The following is a 16364-nucleotide window of genomic DNA, read 5'->3' as shown; positions in this document are numbered from 1 at the left end:
CGCAGAGCAGCTCCGGAGCAGTGGAGCTGCAGGTTTTTGCCTGGAGCTGGAGTGCAGCCGGAGCACAGCTCCAAAGCCCTGCATGAAAAGGACATTAGAAAACATGCAAAGCAAGCTGATAAGGACTACCACTGGCTTTGATCTTAAAGAGTCTTTTATACTGCAATCAAGTGCATTGTCAACTGTGACAAAACGGCAGTCACTAAACCAGGGGCTTTCTGGCAGCACATCAAGAACAGCGAGGTTAGCTCATCAATACGAAAGCTTCCTGCAAGCTGAGCTCTGCAGTAGGTACATGCTGTACCCTGAGCTTGTTATTCAAAGGTTTAACAGGTCTCCTTTTTCTTTGACAGTATGGAGACCTCAAATTTTTTTGTTGCATATTAGCAGTGGTGAGCATTGGTTCGCTGTAACCGGTTGTTAAATTTAGAAGCCCTTTTAGAACCGGTTGTTCCGCGAGGGACAACCGGTTCTAAAAGGGCTTCTAAATTTAACCGGCCAAAAGTGGCGCCTTAGGCGCCGACTCCATGGGTGCTCCAGCCCTGGAACACCCAAGGGGAAAATTTAGTGGGTGCAGAGCACCCATCGGCAGCTCCCCTCCCCACCCCGGCTCACCTCTGCTCCGCCTCCTCTCCTGAATGCGCCGCCCCGCTCTGCTTCTCCGCCCCCCACCCCAGGCTTCCTGTGAATCAGCTGTTTGCGTGGGAAGCTGGGGCAGGCTGAGAAGCAGGCCGCGGCTTCCCACTCAGGCCCAGGGGGGCGGAGGTGAGCTGGGGGGGCGGGGTGAGGAGGGCCGCCCGCGCCGCAGCAGGTAACCCGGGGGGGGTGTGCAGGGGAACTGCTCCCCACCCCAGCTCATCTCCGCCACCCTTGGCCTGAGCGGGAAGCTGCCGCCTGCTTCTCAGCCCTCCCTGGCTTCCCGCCGAACAGCTGATTTGCGGGAAGCCAGGGGAGGGGGCGGAGAAGCGGAGCGGGGCGGTGGGTTCAGGGGAGGAGGAGTGGAGGTGAGGTGAGCTGGGGCCGGGCGCGGGGAGCTGCTGGTGGGTGCTCTGCACCCACCAAATTTTCCCCGTGGGTGCTCCAGCCCCGGAGCACCCAGTGAGTCGGCGCCTAAGGCTCCACTTTTGATGTGATCAGTGGGGGGAGTGGCTGCTCCCCCTGATCCCCCCAGCTACGCTCTCCCGCCCCTACGAGCCAGAGGGACCTGCTGGATGCTTCCTGGGAGCTGCCCCAGGTAAGCACTGCTGGGACTCCCCACCTCGCCCCCCAGCAGGTGCCTCTGGCTCTTAGGGGTTGGCTGGGCACCCACTACGGTGGCCCACAAGACCTTCCTGCCCGGTTCTGGGGGCAGTCAGGGGACAGGGGTGGATTGGGTTGGGGGGGGGCAGCAAGGAACGTGGGGGGTTGGATGGGGCAGGAGTCCCGGGGGGCGGGGGTGGGCAACGACCCCCTCGTGGGGTGAGGAGGGAACCCGTTGTTAAGATTTTGGCAGCTCATCACTGCATATTAGTATTAAACACTGATACCTACTGTCCAATACTCACCCTTCTGGGCCCAGTGTAAATTTGGGTACCATACGATTCATGGGTAGCCAGTTAAATTGGGCATTTTGGCTGGCATTTTCAAAGGGGCCTGAGGGAGTGCCCAATTCCCAGCTTAACTGCTTTAGGGCCTTTGAAAATACCAACCGTTGCTCACACCTCATATTCTAGTAGAGGGTGGGTCAGTACTAGAACTTGCTGCAAATGAGTTATAGAAACTGGAACTCTCTAAGTCAGACAGCACAACAGAGGGCTTCCAATATTTAGGAAGTTTGAATTGTTACAAATGTCCTCCATTTAATTCTTATTTAAAAAAATCCACAAAAACAAACAATTTTTGTGAATTCCTTGTTAGGTGCTAGGATGACTTGACACACCAGTTATGGACCAAACTATTTGATCCACCTCATTTCAGGGGCCAAGGTGTGTGAGAAAAACATGCTCTGGATCCAAGTAATCAGAGCTGGTGAGACTGGAAATCCAGTGTGATCAGCTATGACCTTGTCCATCATCAGTGGAACAAGTCAGTGGACACAAGAACTGCGTCTCCTGCAGTCGGCTATTGTCTCCATTGCCAAAGTTCCCTTTCTGTCTTCTCATATAGAACACTGGGAGTTTCCTATGTGGGCTTGTAGTGAAGAAAGAAATTTGGATTCTGATCCCTCCCATACTTGAAGATCTGATCGCTGTGTTGTGAGCCTTTGACCATTCCTGAGTGCTTGTGAGGGACTGAGGATTTCCATATCTATTGCTTATTCCTGCATGGCACCCAGCAGTGTGAATGTCATATTAGAGACTGCCTAATGCCCGATGTTAAAGGTTACAAAATCCCTTTTGTTGACTGTTTGCACTTACACTTTTATTCTCCAGACCTGAAGACTGCTCTCATCTCCAAGACCCTGACATGTTATCTGCATTTCTGGAAAGACCAATTATCTTAGGGGTAGAAACAAATCCTTGTGGGTGACCCCCCCCCCCCCAGCCCCCTGGCCAGTTTCAGTGGATTAATGGTTCAAATTATTTGGATTGAGCAGTTTGGAAGTTTGCATCTTGGCCTTGTGCAGTTTGTTCTTAAATCACTAACCCTCACAGAATACATGGCTTAGAGCAGAGGTGGGCAAACTACGGTCCGCGGGATCGTCCAGCCCAGCCCCTGAGCTCCTGGCCTGGGAGGCTAGCCTCCGGCCCTCCCCTGCTGTCCCCCCGCCCCCTCAGCCATGCTGCCGCACGGGCAGCGCTCTGGGCGGCGGGCCTGTGCTCTGATGCAGGGCAGCACGGCAGCGTGTCTATCTCAAGCGTGGCTCCCAGACATGCTGCTCTGAGCGGCATGGTAAGGGGGCCAGGGGGTCGGATAAGGGGCAGAGGGTCCTGGGGGGCAGTCAGGGAGCAGGGGGCGGTTGGACAGGGGGTGGAGACCTGGGGGGGTTGTTAGGGGTGGGGGTCCCAGGAGGGGGCGGTCAGGATACAGGGAACAGGGGGCAGTTGGATAGGGCAGAGGTTCTGGGGGGGAGAAGTCAGGGGATGGGGAGGTTAGATAGGGGGCAGTTAGGTGTGGGGGTCCTGGGAGGGGCGGTCAGGGGACAAGGAGCGGGGGGCGGGGTTGGATGGGTTGGGGGTTCTGAGGGTGGCGAGAAATGGGAGGGGGCAGAGGCCAGGCTGTTTGGGGAGGCACAGCCTTCCCTATCTGGCCCTCCATACACTTTTTCATCCCGATGTGGACCTCGGGCCAAAAAGTTTGCCTACCCCTGGCTTAGAGCTACACAAAATATGAATTTCAGGATGCATCTAAGAACAGAAATAGCTTATGGTCCTTTGAAACAGCTACACAGCATGGATGGTACAAATACAGTTCTCTCGTACGCAGATGTCAGAGCTAACATCCAGGTTCTGTAAGCAGAGATACCATGGAAGGCTAGGGGTTGTAAACTACCCTCCAGATGTCAGGTCAGGCACTCTTCCACCACACGAGGTATTGTCTGAGACAAATACAGTTCAGATGATTTAACATAGTTCTTCACCTGGTTATCACCAGTATCTGCTGGATTTGTTTTAGCCTCATTCCAAGACTATTAACTGACAAGGAAAAGCTTTCACTTTTATCCATCTCTAACAGGGGCCCTCTGAATTCCAATTGTTGAGACTGGACAAGTAATTTGAGCTGAACCTAATAGCTACAGCACTGCAATGATGGGTACTCATGTCCTGACTCCTTGATCATCAACTATATTTAAGGGAACATGTGCTCCAGACAACATGACTACATGATGATAACACATGGAAAGCCAAAGAGGCAAAACTCTCAACTAGAAGTGTACATGATGCATGTATGGAGCCAATATCATTAATAAGAGCACACAACCGATCCTTAGATTAAAGAAAGTGGAACTAAGCATTTAAATATGTGATGGAATATATCCTTTCCTTGGTCTCCATTTATTCATGACCTGGCATCTTGCAAAGAATGCCTGGAATGTGGAGCCAGGTTTGGGATAGTTTTACTGTAGATACTTATGTAGTCACCATCAATGTAGTATCTGAGCACCTCACAATGTATTTAATGTATTTAATGTATTTATCTTCAAACACTCTTGTGAAGTGGGGCAGAGATGTTATCCCCATTGCACAGATGGGGAACTGAGGCACAGAGAGGCTAAGTGACTTGCCCAATGTCATACAGGAAGTCTGTGGCAGAGCTGGGAATTGAACATGGATTTGTGAAAGCATTAGCTAGAATCCTAACCCCTAGCCTATCCTCCTTCTCAAGCACATGTGATCTATGAGTGGGGAGGGAGGGGGCATATGCAGGATACTTTATCTTTACATCTTTACAGAACAGAAATTATCTTGATGAAGCAACCAGAAATGGGAAATGGGTGGGGAGAGGGAAGATAACTTACAAACTCCATATCATGAAATGAAAAACAGATAAACCTAATTTCCTGGGTTGATTTTCTGCCAAATGAGAGCATCCAAGTAATGGATGGCCTGCGTTATTCTCTACTGCATTATTAATAGGTAGAGTTAAGGCAGAAACCATGTTCAGTGTGGATAAATGTGTGTCCTACTTACAGGAAAATAAAATGGATGTTTGAAAAAAAAACATCACAGAAAGACAGAAGGCCTAAAGGGGAATATGCATTAGGTTTAATGCAGAGATCCTCTAACTCTGGAAAGAGAATGATATCCTTTAAAAATATCACTCATCTCTTAATAATTAGCATGCTTCATTTCTTTATAGCACGGGATTCTAAGCACACGCATTTTGTATATGGGAAAGGAAAGGTTATAGCGAAATTGCCTGGCAGCCAGACTCACATAAGCTTTATCAATATTTGACATGCTGGAGTTCTGTATTGATCTTTCAACCTGCCTTGTCTCTTTCATTCTAAGATATTGAAAGCTCTGAAACAAAGTCACACACAACAAGGAGTTGGCGTAAGCTAGAAATGTATTTTTGCACTGGTGAGGGAAGGTTTCTGAATCCCAGCAGAATGAGATATACATTCACCCGCCTGATGCCAGGTTTTGTTGCTTCATTGGATGTAAATCAGGTCTGCAGAGAATGCAATGGCTGGTGGCTAACTATCTCTTGGAAAGGTTTGGTGCAAAAGAAATCAATAGAGACACCGTAGCACTCTCTTCTTTTAAACTACATTTCACTTGAAAACTTGCAACTATTCCATCTATAAATGACACATAGAGAGGGAGAGAGACCTATTGATGCCAGCTAAGCTTTGCTTTTGTTTTTCTAATGAGAGTCAAGCCTGGACGAAAGTGGCAGGATTGAGAGGATTTCGGATTCGGGGGCTCTCCCAAAATTCCCTCCATGTTTCATTAAGCCCCTCTGGTGCTGGAAGTCAGGAGGTCTGTGATGCTAACTCCTCTAGCCTGGCTTTGAAAATTGGTGTCTGGTGTCACTTTAGGCTGTTTGAGCATTTCGAGTCTGTCAGTGCCAAGAAGGTTAAAAAAAACTCACTTTCCTCTGCCAGTTCCATCTTCAGCATTATAGTTCTTTTAGGAACCAGCTAATATCTTGTACTAGCAACCTTTCTAAAGAACCCCTATGGAAGATGATGGTATCTACTCCTGTCACCTTCCTCTGTGGAGTCATTAGGAGCACTGTTTTGTTATTGTATAAATAGTCTGGAATAGATCAGGGATTGTAATTAAATGTCAAATGGATTTGACAAGAAATAATGGAGGCTGGTGACTCCTCCGAGTGAAATCTGAGCAGCTGCGTTCCATGGACTCAGCCTGTCTCACTGTGCTGGGGGACTACCAAGGACGGAAGCGGATTGTCTCTAAGCAGCAAGTTTCTGCCAGTTTCACGCCGCGGAGCTTGGAGAGAGTACAGAGCTGGTGCAAAGCGCCCGATCAACAGGCCTGGAGGCCCATGCTCTTTGTTTGCAGCATGAGCTGCAACACCGCAGTTTTGCGCCGCTGCTAACATGCACCAGCTCCCTATACGGCAAAGGGAGGAGGTCAGTCTCCCTGGTCCATTTAGTGTTTGGCCTCGGCTGAGCTGCCACTGTGGGCCAAAGAAGTTGCGGGGGGGGGTGGCTTTCACTGGTGGCTTGCCCTTAGCTCTCTTCTATGCTCAGGCCCAGCAGCCAGCCAGGAGCTCTTCTTAGCTCCCCCTGTCCCTACTAGGGTTGCCACCTTTCTAATCGCACACAACCAAACACCCTAGCCCTGTCCCTTCCCTGAGGCCACACCCCCTTCCCCGCCCCACCCCTTCCCTGAGGCCTTGCCCCCTGCTCACTACATTCCCTCTCCCTCGGTGGCTCGCTCTCCCCCACCCTTACTCGCTTTCACTAGGCTGGGGCAGAGGGCTGGGGTGTGTGGGCTCTAACTGGGGGTGCGGGCTTTGGGGTGGGGCCGAGGATGAGGGGTTTGGGGTGCAGGAGGGGGTTCCAGGCTGGGGGGTGGGGCCGAGGGATTTGGAGTGTGGGAGGGCATGGTAGGTTGAGGCACGGGGTTGGAATATGGGAGGGGGTGAAGGCTCCGGTTAGGGGTGCGGGCTCTGGGGTGGAGCCGTGGATGAGGGGTTCAGGGTGTGGGAGTGGACTCTGGGCTGGGGCAGGAAGGTAAGGGCTTTGGCTGGGGCCGGGGATGAGGGGTTTGGGGTGTAGGACAGGGCTCTGGGTTTGGGGGGCTCAGAGCTGGGGCAGGACGTTGGGGGGCAGGAGGTTGGGGGCTCTGACTGGGAGTGGGGCCGGGGATAAGGGGTTTGGGGTGTAGGATGGGGCTCCAGGTTTTGGGGGTCTCAGAGCTGGGACAGGAGGTTGGGGCGTGGGCTTACCTCGGGCTGCTCCCGGTCAGCGGTGCAAAGGCAGGCTTCCTGCTTGCCCTGGCTTCACGCTGTGCCCTGGAAGTGGCCCGCAGGTCCAGCTCCTAGGCACGGGGGGCAGGAAGCTCCGCGCACTGCTCTTGCCCGCAGGCACTGTCATAGCTCGAGGTGGGGGCAGAGTGCGAAGCTCCCACCTGCTGGCTGCTTCCAGGGTGCAGTGCAAAGACAGGACAGGTAGGTACTAGGCTGCCTTAGCCCCACAGCACCGTTGATTGCACTTTTAACGGCCCGGTCGGCGGTGCTCCTCTCTAGGATGGGATGGGACAGGACCCTGAGGCCTCTAGCAGAGGGCCTCTGGGCCTAGTCCACCCCATCACAGAGCCACTTACTCATTTCTCAGTCTATGTCTACACAGCAGCCAGGAGCAGACAAATGCTTCCCAGCGTGGGCAGACAAATGCGCTCGCTCAACGGTAAAAAGAGCAGCGTGGCCGCAGCAGCACTATTAGCGTCTTGGCCTAACCACCCGAGTACGCACCCAAGGGGGCGGGTGCATTTGTGTTCGGACCACAAGACTAAGCCACTGTCCGTGCCACCATGGCCGCATTGCTGTGTTTAGCACACCAGCTTGAGGAGAGCTAGCACGTGTGTCTGTCCCCACTGGAAAGCACGCTCCCAGAGCCCCAGCTGCTGTGCAGACATGCCCTGAGAGGCTACTGAACAGGCAGCAGAAGGTAATTTGGTCCCTACTGACCAAATATGAAAGGCGCTCTATCCTCTGAGCCATCCAGTCTTTCTAGTAGCAACCTTTTTTTGCATTTCATAAAAAGCAGCTTTTAATCATGAATACGTATCCCAGCATGCCGTAAGGGATCACTGGTGAAAGACACTCTCTCCATCAGGCTGAGTTTACCCCCTCCATATCAGTTCTACACATTTATCATGTTACACATTCATAAGCTTAACATAGACGAGGATAAACAGTTCTCCTACCATTAGCTGAATGCAGGAGTTGAAACTCTGTTGAATAAAAATTATTTGTTTTAAATGACCACTAAGGATTTGTGCCAATATGTACACAGCATATAGTATGCTACACAAATATGTTTCCCAGTAAAACCAGTTTGCCTGTAAACTGGACAGAATTGAGAACAGTAGTTCTGGAGTCTGAAAATGTACAGTACTGCCTTCCACAGCAAGGTAGCTGAAGTCTTAACATCTAAAACAACCCACATGTACATTTTAAAATTGGTTTATATTTTCAAAATTACAACTCTTTAAATAAAGTTGAGTCTCCTCTGCTATACACACATTTATAGTGGGTTGCATGAACCTTGACAGCATGTTCCTTTCAGCAGTTTGATTATTTCCAGCCTGCTCTATGACAGAAACTGATTCAATTTGAGTAAAAGCTCCTTGTATCGATACAGACCACTGGTTTTAACTCAACCACTGAACCACAGTATTACTTAAATTCAATTCCATTTAACACAGTGGAGAACATTCCTCACTCTGTCACATACTGTATATCCATGGATGGAATACTATAGAAAGCTCCTTTTGTACTAGTTTTTTCTTAAAAATCTTCATGTTTCTGTTTTAATTCTATGTTGGCTATAATGAAGTGACTGCTAACAAAGGGCCCACTCTGCAAGGTGCTGAAGGCCTCCTAACTTCAGTGGGAGTGACTAAATCCCAAAGGAGGGCTTTGGCTAAAAAAAATATTCCCAATGAGCTTTTGGATCAGTTAATTTAGCCACCTACACCCATTCTAGTGGATCATGATGATGCAGGATTGGACCTTAAAGAGGATCACTCACAAAAATAGAGAGGGACTTTGAGAAAGCTAGCTGCATAGAAAAGCCCTAGAAATTCAGGAGATGTCAAATTTGCCTAGGAGTTAAAGTAAGGATACCTATACAACTTAACTCTGCCCCATATGAGGATGTTGTAGGATGCAGTTTTATTCACAGGACCACGCACTATTTCTCAAATAACATATCACACATTTTTTCCCTACAACCTTAGAAATGCACACACAACATCTCATACTACTGTGTACTAATCTCTGTATACCTGTCTGAGTCCAGGAGAGTTATTTGTACACAAGACACAGAATGAGTGAGCCCAAGGTTCAGTGCTGTGCCCCATACAAGGTAAGCCTTCAAAGGCAGTTTAAAAACCTTGTATGATATTATTGTATTTATTTGAAAAATATCATAAGAGAAATTGGAAGAATTAGTTCAGAGGAAGAGGAGAGAAAGGTACACAAAATGATGAATGGCATTGAGAAGATTAGCCAGGCTCTCCTAGTTTACCTTTCACATAATGCAAGAACAAGGAGATGGTTAATGAAAATGGAACGCAACAAATAATAAAATGATAAAAGAATTTTTTTTGCACAATGCTTAATTAATCTGGGGAACTCCCTGCCACAAAGCATGACTGATTATAATTCAGCAAGATTCCAAGAGAGATGAGGTATGTATACTGATAAGGAGCACCTGGCAGAGTGGGGCAAGCCCCTGCGGCCTGACCCCACTCCCTGGCAGAAGCGCCGGGCGGGCAGGCAAAGAGGGATCAGGGCACAGGGGCACCCATTTTTCAGGGCCCCCCCAGTTGGCCAGGGTGCCTCGGCACGGCCCCGTTGGCCCAGTGGCTAATCATCACCGATGGCAGTGTGTAGCGACACGTACCATACACACTGCAGACAGTGATGTGCACTGTAGACGTAGCCTAAGAAGCTTAAGAGAAAACTGTGCTCAGCCACATGTAGATATCCTGGTGAATCAGTCTTTAACTGGGGATTTCTTTCTTTCTTCTTATTAAATGCACCTAGAAACTTTTTCATAAGTGAGGCAAAATAATGTTTTGCAGTGGATGTAATTTGAGAGTCAGATGTGGAGCTGATTTATTTCTGAATGACTGTCAGTTTGATAAGCAATTTGGGAGCACTAGTTTGACAGCAGCTGATTGTTAAATCCCCTTCTATGAATGAATTATAAGAATTGGTTAGAAGTCATTAAAGAGAAGAAACGAGTCTGACTTCACCTGCACTGTCTGGTAGGAAATACACAAAGGAGGTGTCAGACTTTTTGTTCTTGGTTAAAATTTCCAAAAGCGCCTGAGTCCCATTTTGAAATGGGGCTTTGGCTCCAAAGAGCCAGGCTCCTATGTGCCAAAATCACTTTTGAAAATGTGACTTAGTTATTTCAACACTTTTGAAAATTTAACCCTTAGTGCCTACAAAATCCTTCTCTCTCCTCCACAGCTGCTGTGGAGTATGTAGGAAGGGATGGTGCCAGGCACTGTTGCCATTCTGTTATTCATTTCATAAAGATAAGGCACTCTGCTATCACAGTAGGAGAACCTGAAGAGAACAGTTTAGGAGAGCTTGTTGTTCGAGTACTACGCAAATCCGTACAGAATATGGTTAAATCTACTGGCTCCAAGCATTCCCCCCCCGCATGAGTAAAGAATGTTTGGGACAAATATTTATATGCCTTTACAGGGACGCATGTTGCTGTTGGACCCAGAAGCTCGCAACATGCATGGAGGACCAGAAACCTCAGAATTGGCCACAGTAACTGAGGGATCAATATAGGCCTGGTGTGATGTGAGTGGAGGTCTGTCAGAAGTTGAGGAATGTAGTAGCTTCTCTGAGATGGGGGACTAGGATAATCAAGAATTAAATTACAGCAATTACTTTAACAACAAGAACTTCGGCCAGGACTTCTGGATTTCCCCCTTAGAATCTCGTGGCGATTGTTTCGTTTTTTTGTAGTATGTGCTGAGCATTCTTGGCTCCAGTTTACCAAAAGGGGTGCTGGACTGTTATCTCTGGATGTTTGAGTGTTTGGTTACCACCAGCATTACAGAGCTTAATAAGCAGTGTCAGAAAGATTAAGAGGCTCGTGCTTTGAGTGCTTGCTTTTCCTGATCTGAGAATATATCTTACAAATTCCCACACCAGATCAAACCAGTGGGCCATTTAATTTGACATCTTGTCTCTGACAATGGTCTGATCTGGATGCTTCAGAAGAAGGTGACAGAGCTCTTGTAACTGTCAAATATTAGATAACCTGTCCCTAACCCCTAACAGTCAGTGGCTGGCTTATGTGCTGACGTATTAAGATGTACATCCATCCTTTATGTTTTGGTCCCTTCTAACGTAAAGTGTAGATGTTCTCATTATCAGTATACATACCTCATCTCTCTTGGAATCTTGCTGAACTCCTATCCTCAATTATGCTTTGTGGCATGGAGTTCCCCAGGTTAACTAAGCATTGTGCAAAACAATTTCCTTTATCATTTTACTACTTGTTTCTTTTCAGTTTCATTGGTTTTCTCCTCATTCCTGCATTTGTAAAAGGTAAAATAGGAGACCCTGGTTAATCTTGTCTGTACCCTTCATCATTTTATATACCTTTTTCGCCTCTCTCCTTGAACTGCAGTCCTAATCTTTCCAATTTCTCTTCCTGGGCTATTTTTAAAACAAATGCAATATAATATCATACAAGCTTTTAAACAACCTTTGAAGATGCATCGTGTACATGGCACAGCACAGAGCCTTTGGCTCATTCACTCCACATCTTGCATACGAATAACGCTCCTCGACTCTGTGTGCTCCGCAGAGAATAGTACACAGCACTATGAGATGTTACATGTGCTTTTTTAAGGTTGTTGGAGCCTTTCCAGAACCCTGCTGCCGGACTCTTTCCCTACTGCTGGACTGCTTCCCTCTGGCGGGGTATGACTCCAGCAGCAGAGGTGCAGTGGGACATTACACTGCTAAAAACCACTGTACAGATGGGAGAAGCACTGCTTGGGCAGGGAGGGTGCGTACCCAGGTACATATCCACAGGCAGTGGTGAGCTGGAGCTGGTTCACACCGGTTCGCTAGAACTGGTTGTTAAAATTTAGAAGCCCTTTTAGAACCGGTTGTCTGAGGGGACAACCGGTTCTAAAAGGGCTTCTGAATTTAACAACTGGCCAAAAGTGGCGCCCTAGGTGCTGACTCCGTGGGTGCTCCGGGGCTGGAGCACCCAAGGGGAAAATTTGCTGGGTGCAGAACACCCACTGGCAGCTTCCCGCCCCACGCCTGGCCCCAGCTCACCTCCGCTCCGCCTCCTCCCCTGAATGTGCCGCCCCACTCTGCTTCTCCGCCCCCCCCCGGCTTCCTGTGAATCAGCTGTTCGCGCAGGAAGCCTGGGAGGGCTGAGAAGCAGGCAGCTGCTTCGCGCTCAGGCCCAGGGAGGCAGAGGTGAGCTGGGGCAGGGGGCGTGAGGAGGGCCACACGAGCTGCAGCAGGTAACCCGGGGGGCGCGCAGGGGAACTGCTCCCTGCCCCAGCTCACCTCCGCCACCCTGGGCCTGAGTGCAAAGCCGCCGCTTGCTTCTCAGCCCTCCCCAGCTTCCTGCCGAACAGCTGATTCGTGGGAAGTGGTGGCAGAGAAGCAGAGTGGGGCGGTGCGTTCAGGGGCGGAGGCAGAGCGGAGGTGAGCTGGGGCCGGGTGCGGAGCTGCAGTTGGGTGCTCTGCACCCACCAAATTTTCCCCGTGGGTGCTCCAGCCCCAGAGCACCCATGGAGTCAGCATCTAAGGCGCCACTTTTGATGTGATCAGTGGGGGGAGCGGCCGCTGCCCCTGCTCCCCCCCAGTACCCTTCCCTGCCCCTAGGAGCCAGAGGGACCTGCCAGATGCTTCCTGGGAGCTGTCCCAGGTAAGCACTGCTGGGACTCCCCACCTCGCCCCCTGGCAGGTCCCTCTGGCTCTTAGGGGCAGGGTGGGCACCCACTACGGTGGCCCACGAGACCCTCCTGCCCAGTTCTGGGGGCAATCAGGGGACAGGGGAAGGGGGTGGATGAGACAAGGGTCCAGGGAGGCCCATGAAGGAACGCGGGGGGTTGGATGGAGCAGGAGTCCCCAGGGGGCGGGGATGGGCCACAACCCCCTTGTGGGGTGAGGAGGGAACCGGTTGTTAAGATTTTGGCAGCTCATCACTGTCCACAGGGGTCACTACTCGCCTAAGTAGTGCCTCACCATCCACACTTTGCTAACTATATCCATGCTAGGGGGACATGTAGTGTATATTCTCTATATGATACCCAAAGGAGTGTGCAGTGTAGATGAACCTTTAAATGCCTGTCCCCCTTTGCCAAAATCCATCAGTTAGTCCATTCACCCATTGTTCGATGCTGCTTCTCTCTCTCCTGGGTCTGTTCTTAGTTTCTTTCTCCTTATATATGTTAGTAACTTGATCCCCTTTCCACTGGGTTTTATTAATTGCACAGCACACATGTGGATAATCAGCACAGGCTGAATTCCAAAAGGTTGGTTAACCAGCTTGAAGTATGCCAGCAGCTCTCCAAAACCCTCAAACAGGACAGAAGGTTTCAATTATTGGCTCCAACCATAACTTCCTACAACTGAATGAATCAAAGCCTGAAGTCTTCCTCCTGGGTAAAAAGTCCTCTTTGTCCCATGTCTCTGACACTGCCATCACTCTCCTTAATGCTGCTCTGAAGGTCTGAAATCTTGGCATCATTCTCGACTGTAAACATCCTTTTTCCTCCCGTATTTCCCCTGAGGTGGTGTGCCTGGAAGGTGGCCAGAACTTGTACATATCTTGCACCTGCCTCTGCTAAAGCTTCTCTTCCGCTTTAACTCCTTTGCTGCTGAATGCACCAGCATCTCCATGTGATATTTTCATTTGTAGGGCCCTACCAAATTCATGGCTGTGAAAAATGCATCATGGGCCATGAAATCTCATCTCCACCGTGAAATCTGGTCTTTTGTGTGCTTTAATCCTATACTCTACAGATTTCCCAGGGGAGACCAGCGTTTCTCAAACTGGGGGTCCTCACCTAAAATATGGTTGCGGGGGAGTTGCAAGGTTAGATTAGGGGGGTCATGGTATTGCCACCCTTACTTCTGCACTGCCTTCTGAGCTGGGTGGCTGGAAAGCGGTGGCGGCTGGCCAGGCGCCCAGCTCTGAAGGCAGCACTGCCAGCAGAAGTGAAGAAGTAAGGGTGGCAACGGGCGGCTGAAGAGTGGCAGCTGCTGGCTGGGGCGCTAGCTCTGAAGGCAGCCACACAGAAGTAAGGGTTGCAATACCATACCAGGCCATCCTCACTTCTGCGCAGCTGCTGGCGAGCTGGGCTCCTGGCCAACAGCTGCCACTCTCTGGATGCCTAGCTCTGAAGGCAGCGCCGTCGCCAGCAGCAGTGCAGACGTAAGGGTGGTAAAACCACAACCCCCCTAAAATAACCTTGCAACCCTCCCACTACCCTCTTTTGGGTCAGGACCCAACAGTTACAACATTGTGAAATTTCAGATTTAAATACCTGAAATCACGAAATTTACGATTTTAAAAATCCTATGGCCACGAAATTGACCAAAATGGACCCTGAATTTGGTAGGCACCTACTCATTTGGCAGCAAGCTTTTAAGTGCTGATGTTCAACTGGAATGAGAGCACTTGAGAAGGGGGACACACACAGATACGCAGCTGGGTCATCAATTCCCATCTAGGCTACTGCACAGTAGATCACTCCCCTCCAGCTTCACACACACTATCCTCCTGGGGCTCCAAGGTGCAGAGCTTTCTTCGTTCTCTCCTTGACTGCTCCTTGAATGTCTGTATCAGAGACTCCACATACTCCTTCTCTTTTTGCTTGGGGCTGCAGAACGCAACTGCTAATTTTATTAGCCTCCCTTTGGAATAAGTGAAATTCCTCTACTCAGTATAGATGAGGACGACCTCAAAATCTACTTCAGGGTCCTATACATTTAAATCCTGACTACGTGCACCATTTTCTTAAACTGACCTCCTTATCCCGGCTATCTAACACCCTTATCTGACACTGGTAATAAACCTGAAGAATATCATCCCAGATGTCCTCTTCTGAAGGGTTACCTCTCAACCCTCAAATTTACTAGAGACAATCTCTTTACCAAACTTCCCTGGGTCACTGTCTGTCATAAGTATCTAGTACACTAGGTATATCCTATAATTGTCACTAGGAAAGCTGGTTGAAAATTTTCCAGCACAATGCTTTTCTGCTAGAAAATGGAACTGAAAAACCCAGGGTTTGTAACAAACAGTCCCTTCCTCCCCACATACACTCCAGGTCCCTCCTTTCCCCTCCCCATCTCCAATGCCCCCAACTCCAGTTCCTTGCTTTCATCCCCATCTATCCACTTCTCCCCTTTGTGTCACTGCTTCTTTTGCCACCGCCATTCCCCATGCCCCCAATTGCCTCCAGGTCATTACCATCCCACCCCCTTACTACTTCCCCCCACCCCAGATCCCTGCTTCCACCATCACCAAACACCACTCCTCCCTGTCCTCACCAGGTCCCTATTTGCTGGCTTCTCCCCCACTCCCTCCCCACTTCTTCTTGCTTCTTGTTTCTCCCACGGCCACTACCCCATCCCTCTAGTCCCTGTGCTTCTTCACCCCTCCCTGCCAATATTCCTGTAAGAACAACCTTGTGGCTTAAAAAGCTACAGGTAATAAGTTATATACTTCAAAAACACTGTGGTTACAAAAGGAGATATTGCATCTTTTTATGCTATGTACTGTTTAAATTACATTGTATACGAAGCAAAAAATAAACAAGGGCCATATCCTGAAGCCCTTATTTAGCCTCTGATTCTGCCATCCTCAGTCATATTGAGTAGTACCTTACTCAACAAGTAGGTCCCCTGAAGTCTAAGAGCCTGCTCATAGTGTAAGGAACTAGTCAACGTGAGTAAAGGTTTTTATTTGTTCTACCTGAGGCCCTGATTCAGAAAAGCTTTTAAGCATATGCTTAAATTTAAGCACATACTTAAGTGATTTCTTGAATAGGGACACTTTCCTGAATTGGGGTCTAAAGGAAATTTTCTACGGGCTCCAAGGAGAATATAGCTTAAGTAAGGACTTCCAGGTTTGGGCTCAAAATGCATGAAATGCAAGTGGTTTGCTTAGGCAAGAAAATTACTTTAGAATATTCAAAATGAATCACCAATGGAACCTCGCTAATTTGCACTGATGATGTGCAGGAACAATTTATTGTGAATTACTGAATTTTGCCAATTATTGATTAAGTGCCCACACAGAAAAGGAAGGATAATCCATTACAACAGGTTCTGTGTTCACCTATATGACAATGCAGTTCTGTTTTAATTCTTTATAATGATACTTTTGATAACTTTCTAGAGAAGAAGGATGGTCCAGCGATTGGGGCACTAGCTGAGGGCTTGGGAGACCAGGGTTCAATTCCTTGCTCTGCCGTAGACTTCCTGTGACCTTGGGCAAGTCACTTCCTTAGTTCCCCATAATAATAGCACTGCCCTGCCTCACAGGGGGATTGTGAGGATCAATACACTAAAGATTGTGTGGGAGCTCAGATGCTGTGGTGAGGGGTCCACAGACATACCTATGACAGGGATTGGTAAACATGTGGTGACATATTTTGTGAAGTAATGGGAGAGTTTACTATAGCCTCTGTACTATTTGCTGAAAAACATGGAGACAGCAGGGTTCCGTG

General features: G+C 49.0%; 1 protein-coding gene across 4 annotated transcripts in view; it reads right to left on the bottom strand.

Moving 5' to 3' along the window:
• The window catches only part of FAM168A (family with sequence similarity 168 member A), a 359670-nt gene that overhangs the window by 36310 nt on the left and 306996 nt on the right, over window positions 1-16364 (bottom strand). For all 4 annotated transcript variants that reach the window (XM_073334685.1, XM_073334676.1, XM_073334694.1 and 1 more), the window contains one exon: window positions 7824-7850. In XM_073334685.1, coding sequence (XP_073190786.1) covers window positions 7824-7850 — 27 coding nt within the window. The remainder of the gene's footprint in view (window positions 1-7823; window positions 7851-16364) is intronic.

The sequence above is a fragment of the Lepidochelys kempii genome, chromosome 1 (assembly GCF_965140285.1).
Source record: "Lepidochelys kempii isolate rLepKem1 chromosome 1, rLepKem1.hap1, whole genome shotgun sequence".
Lineage (NCBI taxonomy): Eukaryota > Metazoa > Chordata > Testudines > Cheloniidae > Lepidochelys > Lepidochelys kempii.
The sequence above is the reverse complement of the archived record's forward strand: the minus strand, read 5'-3'. Positions and strand labels throughout refer to the sequence as shown.